The sequence below is a fragment of the Notothenia rossii genome (genome assembly GCF_949606895.1).
Source record: "Notothenia rossii genome assembly, chromosome: 9".
Lineage (NCBI taxonomy): Eukaryota > Metazoa > Chordata > Actinopteri > Perciformes > Nototheniidae > Notothenia > Notothenia rossii.
The window spans coordinates 25,095,276-25,105,644 of NC_136907.1; the positions used below are offsets into that span (position 1 = coordinate 25,095,276).

A 10,369-nucleotide genomic window follows, 5' to 3' on the forward strand; every position below is an offset into this window, starting at 1 on the left:
CCACCATTAAAAACAGAAAGAAGATTTCTTCCTAAGTGTGTGTGTCCTTGTGACATTGTTATTGTTTTATTCATAATACTAGATTTTTGACTGCTCTCTCTGTAATTAGGACGGTTTTGGAAGATATGGGCCTGCAGGGAAGTGTTAGTCCCCTGCAGGCTAAGAAGAAGTGGGACAACTTAAAAAAAAGATATAAAGTATGTGAGTTTTACAAGTTAATAAACACATTTGCTGACATTTGTTTATCTGCTGGTGTTTTTTTTTGTACTGCCATGATTGTTTTACTCTGCCTTTAGGATTGCAAATACCCAGGGTCAGGAGAGGGAGTCAGTGGGAAACCCACTGCTGCAACTTGGCCATGGTTTATCCAAATGGATGAGATATTAGGACAGAGGCCCTCCATCTGCCCCCCTGTCCTAATATCCTCCATGCCAGAGGACACGCCACGGCCATGTGCAGCAGTGGGGGACCAAGAGGAGGACAAGGATGAGGATCGAGTTGAGGCAGGGCTGCCACAATTAAGACCCTGGTGTCCTCTGACGGTGGGTGGGGCTTCATTTTGGGGTGGTCTCCAGAGCTGTTGGGGATGCTTCTCTCCACGGTACATCGGATTGTTGGGCTAGGGTTCGCAGGGCGGACGCAATCGATGGCTGCCATGTCACTAAGATGTTTTCAGCAGCAGATAGGAACAAAAGATGTATATAAATATTGCACAAGGTTATTATATCACAGCTCGTCAATTGTTCTACATACCTTTACACATAATCGTGGTCACCAGGAACGTCCTCCAGGGCAGACACCTCTGCAGACAGTTGGTCCCGCCAAGGAGCACCACTGACTGCCTCCAACACATTCTCCCCCTCATCCTCCGCTACATCCTCCACAATGTCCTCTTCTGGGGCCATGATGTCGCCGGCCCCAATGCAGATGTTGTGGAGGACGGCACATGCTGTTATGATCTGAAATGTTTAAATTGGCAGAAATATATATATATATATGTTATACCTCATGTCAGATCTACTCTTCAGTATTATCAGAATGTCCTAATGAGTGATTACTTACTTGAGGAACAAAGGTGTGGTGCACCTCCAGCGCTTGCAGGAAGATACTCCTGAATCTTGTTTTCATCATCCCGAAGGCACGCTCGATGATGCAGCGTGCCCGGGAGTGATAGCTGTTGAAGCGCTGGGGTCCCACACCTTGCAGCGGCCGTTTGTAGGGAGTGATGAGGGGAAGTGGATGTTGGAGGCAGGGGTACCCCCCGTCTGCGAGGATATAGTGCCCTGGAGGAGGGTAGAGTGCCCGCCGATAGAGTGGGCTGTGGCGGAGCACTCTAGAGTCGTGGACTGACCCAGGCCAGCCCACGTATGTGTCAATGAAGCGGCCCTGATGGTCACAGACAGCCTGCAGCAAAATTGAGCTGAACAGTTTCCTGTTTCTGTAACAGTGACCATCAGGGCCGCTTGGTGGTACGATGCGAACATGGCAGCCGTCGATTGCTCCAGCATTTTTCCTGAAGGCTCTGTGTCTGGCCAGCCCTGCAAACCCACACGACACAGCCTCCAGGTCTTCTTCTGTCCTGGGGAGGTGGATGACCTGGTGGCGAATGGCCACCACCTCCTCAGTCACTCTGTGGACAATCCGATGTACCTTGGATCTAGGCATCCCAAAAACTCTGGAGACCACCCTGTATGATGCCCCACTTGCCAGCCAGAATAGGAACACCAGGGTCTCAATTGTGACCCCCCAGCCGTGTCTCCTGTCCTGACCCAGGAGGTCCAGCAGCACCTTCAGGGACTCCCTGCTCAGCCTGAAATCAGGGCGTGTATCCTGGTCATTGAAAAACCTGTCCAGGACAGGGACGCTTAAATTGATCCTGTAATACAGGGGCCTTGGCTGGTAGAGGGAAAGGTTGAGAAAAAAGGGTTAAATAAGTGAAGAGTAATTTTTTTTCTGTGTTTATGTGTATAAATATATCTATTGACATGTTTATATATATATATATATATGTTTATTGATATATACACACATAAATATATACTATATATTTATATATACACAAGCTATACTCAACCTGAAATTAAATTTGTATCAGTATTATATGCTAATAACATTACTGTTAGCTAAAAATACAGATACATATATTCTGTGTTTGTGTATAAATTAGGGCTGGGACTCGATTAAAAAAATTAATCTAATTAATTACAGGCTTTGTAATTAATTAATCGCAATTAATCGCATTTTTAATCACATATAAATATTTGACCTGAGAACAGTGAGAAGCAATTTTTTTCACATGGATTTTAGTATACCATTGAATAATGACTGAATACATAAGCTTAAGCGACAAAACATTGTTAATTTTTTTCAAGGTGGTCCTTAACCAAGACCAACAGAAAAGTGCAATTTTTGCCATAAAGTGTAGCAATAGCATATTTAGGAATATAGTACATTTCAGAGATTCAGGTAGCCTATAGGTAGGTAGACCTTCTGTAAACTATAACACTTTGTTTTTTAAGTATAACACAATACTTTCAAGTACATTCAGAACATTGGAAACCCTGACTATTAGAAAACATCTCTCTGTTGCTTCATTTAAAAAATCTAATCAATTTCAGTCCAACTCTCTCAATAACCTTGGCCAAAACAATAAACAGTTCAACATAAAGTGCAAGTTGCACCAACAACATAATAAATAGTTCAACATAAAGTGTACTGTACCATTTTAAATAAAATAAAAAAGTGCCAGTGATTGACCTCAATCCCTCCTATTCTTCCAATATCCGGATGAAAAATAAAATCTCTCTGTTGCATAGGCCACTGTTTGATCAACGCGAATTGGGTGTGGGTCCTTGTACTCCGAGTCGGGCTAACGTCCACGCTAGCTTCCACGCTAGCTGCTATAGGTTTTGCATTGAGGTGATACTTGAGGCTTGATGTGCTGCGGTGATATGCAAATTCCTTTTTGCATAATTTGCAAACAACCGTGCTCTTATCGATGCTTCCATCCGTCCGTTTTTTAAAACAAAATGTCCCAACCACGGGGCCAACCAAAGCGGTCTCATCAGCTTCTTCGTTCATGTTTGACTATTGTTCACTGTGGTTTGTTGTTGTTTGAAGTCATGAACGTTAGTTGGTGCTCCAGTATAATCGGTACCCCTGAAACTCATCCAGTGAGAAACGTTCCGCGGTGCAAAAATAAGTGCGATTAAAATGCGTTAATTTTTGTGTAATTAATTAATCTTAATTAACGCGTTAAAGTCCCGGTCCTAGAATTTACATTTGTCCAACTCAAACTAATATAATTAATTGGTAAATAAATAATGTAAAAATATAATTATTTTTCACTTTCTTCCCCATTAAGACACTCATGAGACAAAACCTAGTTGAGATATTTGTATTGAAAATTCTCAGATAACAATTGCACCTTGAGGTGGATAGCCAATCCTCACTTTACTTGTGTAAACAGTGTCAAAGTTCTCTGTCAGAGTTATTTGTCTGTCTGCATTTCTTTTTTTATAAAACATATCAATAAACAGACTGAGCAGGAGATAAAAGCAACTCAGAAAAATAATAATAATGCCAATCATGGATGAGGAAGGTGACAGTAATCCTCAATTCAACATCAATATTTAGATACATATCTCAATATTAACTCTACTTGAATACACAGAGCAAGATGTAAAAATATTTTTTGTAAAGAACATTTTTAAAGTGGTGCAAATAGCACTCCCGTAAAAGTGCCGAAACTGGTGAAAAATGAACACCCAGCTATTCTAGATCTCCCAGAGCCATAAACAACAAAGACACTATAAAAAGGTGGATGCTTTGCACTGCTCTCCAAACAGGGAATATCATTGGGAGGCTTTGATATATAAAAGAGCGCACTGCACAAACCCTACAGTATATTTGGTAATTGAATAAGTGTATTGTAGCCATTTGCTTTGAACCTACAATTACAAAAAAAGCTAAATATTTGTTAAGGAAACTTGACAATACACTTGTTCACCTCTTATGCAAACAGCTTGATTTTCAGCTGCTGTATTTTTGCATTCAGCTTGTGCCCATCCAAGTTCATTACGACCTTCTGTAGAAACTCAAAGGTGTACTTCAGGTTGTCCGGGAAGCTGAGATCAAGGGAATAAACGAGCCCCAAGAGCATGATGAGTCCCACAATGACGCTGCCTACGTTTTCCATGACTTTAAGGCTTTCGATAACAATTCCCACGTCCTCTGGCCCCCCATCTCCGTTTCTTCGGATCGTGTAAATCCCCATGACTGTGTTGGAAATGTCCCTCTCTGCATCGTCAGCGGCGGAGGCCTGAAAACAACACAAACACGTATGTTAAGTAAAAAGCTGAACCCCACAAACAGAAAACTGTGTATGAAATATAAATAAGCATTCTTAAAGAGCCTGTGACACGAACCCACCAACTGTTGTGCAATGAAATAGTGGGCTACTAGTAATCTCGAACCGTCAGTTTAAAAAAGAAAAAGCGATACCGTTCCGATAAATATCAATAATTTCGAAAATCGCGGGAAAATTCCTTCGACTCATTTTGAGGTTTTGGGGGAAGCCGGAAGTGACGTCAATGCGGGAACGCTTCACTGTGCGGCGAGAGAGCCAAACACGGACAAAGTGTGTTGTCATGCGTAGAAATGGTGAATTACTGAGTTTAGGCACGTTAATAACGTTTTAATGAAGTTGACTACAGTATATTCATATTTGTCAGTGCTTTCATGTCAATTCGGCGAACATAAACATAAATGATCGTGGTGAAGATGATGATTAAATTAGGATTAAAAATCGGTAGTGAGAGCTGCTGAATTTCCTCCCGTCGGATGTGATATAAAAACAATCGATTATTTTTGTAAACTCAAGTGGATGAAACTACATTTATTAGTGCTTTCATTTCAATTCGGCGAACATATGATACATTAAATGATCGTGAGGATGATGATTTAAAAATCTTTTGTTCGAGCCGGTCTGCATTTCCTGATGAGAAAACAAACCTTAGCTTTTTGTAGTTGCAATCAGTGGTGTAGTGGGCGTTGGACGCGGGGGTACGCCGTACCCCCACTTATTTGAAGCATGATTTCTTTTTTTAATAGTCTAATACATCTAAAATCATTGCGAGTGTTATCAGTTGCAAGTGTGTGTTTGTTGTAATAATGACGAAAACATAATAGGCAGATTTCACAGTAATTATAATAGAAACGTAGCTCAAGCATTTATGCAACTTGATTTGAAGCGTGTGTGTGTGAGGGGCAGAACTGTGTGTGTACGGTGACCAGGTGTCCCGCACTGTGCGGGACTGCACACACAGCATTTTTATTATTTGTCCCGCGTCCCACACATTGAGACTATGTCCCGCATTTGAGTGATAGTCGCGCAGAAAGGCCGGATCGGTTCGCTGACAGCCGGCACCGCCCTTTATTATTATATTGTCTAAACGGAGTCATGTAAGTTGCGCTGACAGGTGACACAGAGGTCCCCAAGCCCCCCCCCGTTGACAGTTCACGAGCGCGTCCATAGTGTCTCCCGTCCACCCACCACCCCGTCCACCCAGTTAAACATCCCCACTACACCACTGGTTGTAGTAGTACACCAACATGGATTAAACGTGTTTTTTTTTACCACAATGTTGGGGAAATTATTGGATAAAATGCACGGATTATTATTATTATTCCCACTCCGATCGGAACACTAGGTCCACCGTTTCCCCGCAGCGAGGCTCCCCCCGTTGACAGTTTACGTGGGCTGGGCTGGGTGCAGTGGCGGACCGGCCGTCGGGACGAATCCCGATGGGCCGGTACCGAAGTGGGCTGGTCGGATAAGTCACTAGCACATCCCCCACTCCCCCCGTTGACAATTTACTAGTTGTACCGAAGTGGGCCGGTCGAGAGTCCCGGGCTGATTTTTAGTCCCAGTCCACCACTGGCTACATGACCGTATGATCGCCCATATTGACGCACCTAATTCCTAAACTTCTAACAGATACAAAATAAACCGATCCTTCAGCCTCATATGAGCTCTCAGACACGTTCAAAATTAAACTGTCATCGCTGTCTGAGCTTGCTGCTGTGTGCCCCATCGTGCGTTTACATGCAGATGCTGGGATCCTGAACGGTGCAGCTGGAGCGCTGTGCCCGCATTGACGTCACCCATAATTTGGCGGGACTTGAAGAATCCCCGAGAAGATCCAGGAAATGGTCAACATTGAAGGGCAGATTAATGGTTATCAAAGTACAAATATCCAAAATCAGTTCAGTAACGGTTTTCAAGGGGACAATATTTACTCAAATTGATGGGTTTGGATGATGGGGGAAAATCGTGTCACAGGCTCTTTAAACCATCAACTGCAGTTTAGAGAAGCATTGCTTCTGTCTGGCTCGCCGAATTGACCAATACTGCTTTAAACTGAAATAAGGACCTCCAACCTTATCAACATACAGAGCCTGAAATACAGAAATAAATAGTTGTACAAAAATGTAGAAATAAATTAAATCTAATAAAGATAGTTATCCATGTATGTCCTGTTTGCTTATCAACTTTTACTTATTTATTCATACGTTTACCTATTTATTTCTATATTTATTATTTTATTCATGTATTTATTTCAGAATCTATTTATTATTTTATTTATTTACTCCTGTAATAATTTAAAAATGTATTTCTGTTTTTATTTATCCATTCACCTACTTATTTCTATATGTATTTCAATATTTATTTATTCGAGAATTTATTTATTTCATCATGTATTTATTCATTTCTGTATTAATTGATACGTTTATTTATTGCCTTATTTATTTATGCATTTACCGACTTATTTCTACATTTATTTATTCTTAAATGTATTTAATTCAGCATTTATTTATTATTTATCCCTGAATTAATGTCTACATTTATTTATTCATTAATATCCATATTTATTTATTTATTTCCTTATTTATTCCTTTATTTATTTTTTCATTTATTTATTGATAATAATAATAATTTTTATTTTTATAGTGCCTTTCAAGAGACCCAAGGACCTTTACAATGGGAAACAAAACAACAAAAATAATAATAGTCACAAGGATACACAGGTTAGATACTTAAGTAATACACACAAGCGAGAAGTTGACATTATAGACATCTAGCCTTGGGTATGAATGGTGGTGTGCCATAGGATGTTCTCATTATAAATATATGCCATGGTATTAATAAGTTAGGGTAACACTGTTCAACGCTACATGGCAAAAATATTGTATAAACTTACCAGATACTCCTTGAAGAAACGAGTCTGGATCTTCATTTAGGTATATTACAAGGCTTCTCAGGATGCACTCCCTCCTGGTGTTGATGTTGTCACACTAAAGCAGGGTCGAAAAATCAGGACAGAATTTTGTCAATGTGGGTGCGACAGAGCGGTTGTCTGAAGACCAGAAAGGTCGTATCAGTCGAAATGTCCCTAAGCAGGACATGGTATCTGACGAAAAATGCATTTGTACTAACCAAATCTGTGATTGCAAGGACTTCCTTAATCTTTTTCCCTTTCACTCCTCCTTTGCTGGTGAAGATTTGTAGCAGCTTGTCGGAAAATACTATATTATTACACTATTTATGCTAGGTGTTTATGCTGTTAAATTGAGCATATAGTTCCACTGTAATTACCTAAGAACATACCGCATCTCTGTAGTAATGGCACCGTTTGAATTGGATCAGGTCAGTTTTTGTTTGTGTTGAACAGTTTCAGAGAAATAGCGTAACTGTAACCATAGTAACTCAATCTCACTCGTGCCTGTGTTCGCACAGTGCCAGAGGAGAGGGGGAGACGCGGTGCTGAGACCCCGCTGAGTGAACAGCGAAGGAATAAATTACAATATAATAGATTGGTGTAGATTTCCCACTTTCCCCCTGATGATCTCAATAACTCGCTAAATTTTCACTAGTCGCTTTTTAGAAATAAAGTCGCTAAGAGGGCCTGAAAAGCTAGTAAGTCCAGCGAGAAAGCAAGCAGTGTGCGTGTGCTTCAGTGGGTAGAGTGGGTCTGCCGTAACTTTAAAGTAATTTGGAGGGGGGTGGGGGGGGCTCTGCCGCAGCACGTTAAACCGTGTGCGACCGTTATTAACATTTTCACAGAACAGAAGACACACTTACTGGAGCCCGCTGCACTGTAGGCCAACGCTGTAAATACTTCTGTATAAATTAGCTCCTGTCTCTTTAGCTTTATTACAAGTTGACGGGAGTTCTGCGTTAGCTTTAGCATTAGCCATTGTGTTGAGTGTGGAGACGATATAAGGGGGCTGCGGGAGAATAACCCAAATCTAACAAATTCAAAGTGATGAGTCTTTTTCTAAAGGTTTACCTCAAGTACGAGCAAAAAGTATGTAGCATTAAAACTACTCTGATAAGTCAAATGGAATCAAATAAGTAACTTAGGCCTACGTTTCTGCACAATTGTGGGTGCCTGCTTGTGAGTGAGGTTACCCATAAAAGACTCAGCACATATATTATCTCATTATTTAGATTACATATTTGGCAGTAAAAAAAAGACCAGTACCTAAATTCAACTGAACTCCTACAGTCCTCTTCTGCCTGCCTGCGCTAAGGCCAGGAGAGATGGACAGACCTGAGCATTATGATAGAAAATGGCGGCGCTTACCCCATGCACTTTAATTACTCTTTGCATTTTTTTGCTTGGATATAAACTCAATTTTGGTGTACTGTGTTCAATGAAAATAACATTAAATCTAATATAATACAATCCACTGATCTCCATTATCCAGCAGGTATTCAATGCTACCCACATGTAGCAAGCTAGCTTCTAGCTACCAGTTATCTGGCTAGCCATAGCTAGCTTGCCGTTTACAACTAAAAACTGAGCAAAATATAAAACGGTGGTTTCAAATATTCTTGTCGATATTATGAAAAGGCATTACTTGGAAACAGGGTACGTTCTAAACTACTAGAGACTACTAAAAAACGACTAAAATACTTATCAAAGAATAGACTTTCCCCAGTCAGTTTCCACAGTCAATGTCAGAGAAAAGGCGGCAAAAGACAGAACGGATGTTGCGCATGCGCAAAGGGGATGAGCAAAGGGGCGGTCCCCAGATGAAAAAAATTCATTTTGAGTTGATCTGTCCTAAATACATTTAATAAGTGAAGTAATTTGTGTTACACTAATTAACTATATTTAGGTTTATTTCTTAATTAAAAATATTTAATAAAGCGAACATTTGTATATTGTGTCAAGTCTAAGAAGGGCTTGAATCGTTTTTATGAGTGTATATGTACATACACAAGCTATACTCAACCTGAGAAATAACATTTTAAACATGTATTATAGGCTAATATTAACATTACTGTTAGTTAAAAATACAGTACAAATATATTTATATCTGTTATCATATTTTTTAAATATTGAAGTTAAAAGGGGCATGCTTTTTATTAAATATTGAAGTTCAAAGCATCAATCTGGTGCACTTTGAGAGCAAAATTGAGAGATCTATAGATACATCTCTCAACACCCATATGAAACAGAACTGTAAACAGATATTTTACAAATCACTCCCTTTTTAAACTGTATTCTTGTTTTGTCATATAGTATTTCATAACGGTTTTTCATTTATTCTCTCTGGCTGTCCATCTCATAATGTTCACATATAAACTAGCTGTCAATAGGAATATCATTCAGAAGAATTATAATTGAATGCAAAAATCTGTCACAAAAAGAGGTTTATATGTGTAGTTTATGCTTTGCTTACATGTTCGCATAACTTGGAAGTTTACTGACATTTACGTACCTTGTTTTCCTGGCTCAAGTGGTGGCTCTGGGGTTGTTGTGTGAGCCACCACTTGAGAATAGTGTCATAGTGTCATAGTGGAGGCATGTGGCGCAGTGGATAGAGCCTTGGTGTTGGGATCAGGGGGTCACAGGTTCAAACCCCACTGCAGTAAGCATTTCGTTGTGTCCCTGGGCAAGACACTTCACCCCAAATTGCTCCTGTGGGCAAACAGTATTGAGTATGTAAGTCGCTTTGGATAAAAGCATCTAACAAGTGACATGTAATGTAATGTAATAGTGTCATGATGAGGTTCAGGTAAAGCATGGTTAATGTATTAAATGATTGACTCAATAATATAATACATGACTTTGAGAGTAGGCAGTGGTGGGCCGTCAGGGCCAGCAAGGCCTTCTCTGCTGGCCTAAACATCATCAGAATATAAATTAAATTTTGATATATTTTTTCCACAAATATGTATTAAATTATTCCCTGTAGTCTATTCTCTTCATTTCATAGCTTTCCTCTTGGTTGCGCTGCTTCCAGCCTCAGAACGAGATTTGGAGGGCTGGCCTTTATGTTAGAGCTTTTATCCAAT

At 40.1% G+C, this 10,369-nt stretch overlaps 2 protein-coding genes across 2 annotated transcripts; both read right to left on the bottom strand.

Moving 5' to 3' along the window:
• Positions 1–540: 540 nt before the first annotated feature.
• Positions 541–3,360, bottom strand: LOC307019841 (putative nuclease HARBI1; the record flags this gene model as incomplete). Its single annotated transcript, XM_079650945.1, has 3 exons — positions 541–959; positions 1,063–1,896; positions 3,349–3,360. 3 exons carry the CDS (start codon positions 3,358–3,360, stop codon positions 756–758), a joined length of 1,050 nt encoding a protein of 349 aa, XP_079507071.1. The 3' UTR covers positions 541–755.
• A 78-nt stretch (positions 3,361–3,438) lies between these two features.
• Positions 3,439–7,827, bottom strand: LOC307020915 (uncharacterized protein). Its single transcript, XM_079652616.1, has 2 exons — positions 7,263–7,827; positions 3,439–4,321 (listed from the first exon to the last, which is right to left on the bottom strand). The coding sequence occupies exons 1-2, from the start codon at positions 7,296–7,298 to the stop codon at positions 4,013–4,015; spliced, it is 345 nt and encodes a 114-aa protein (XP_079508742.1). The 5' UTR covers positions 7,299–7,827; the 3' UTR covers positions 3,439–4,012.
• Between the last annotated feature and the right edge of the window lie 2,542 nt (positions 7,828–10,369).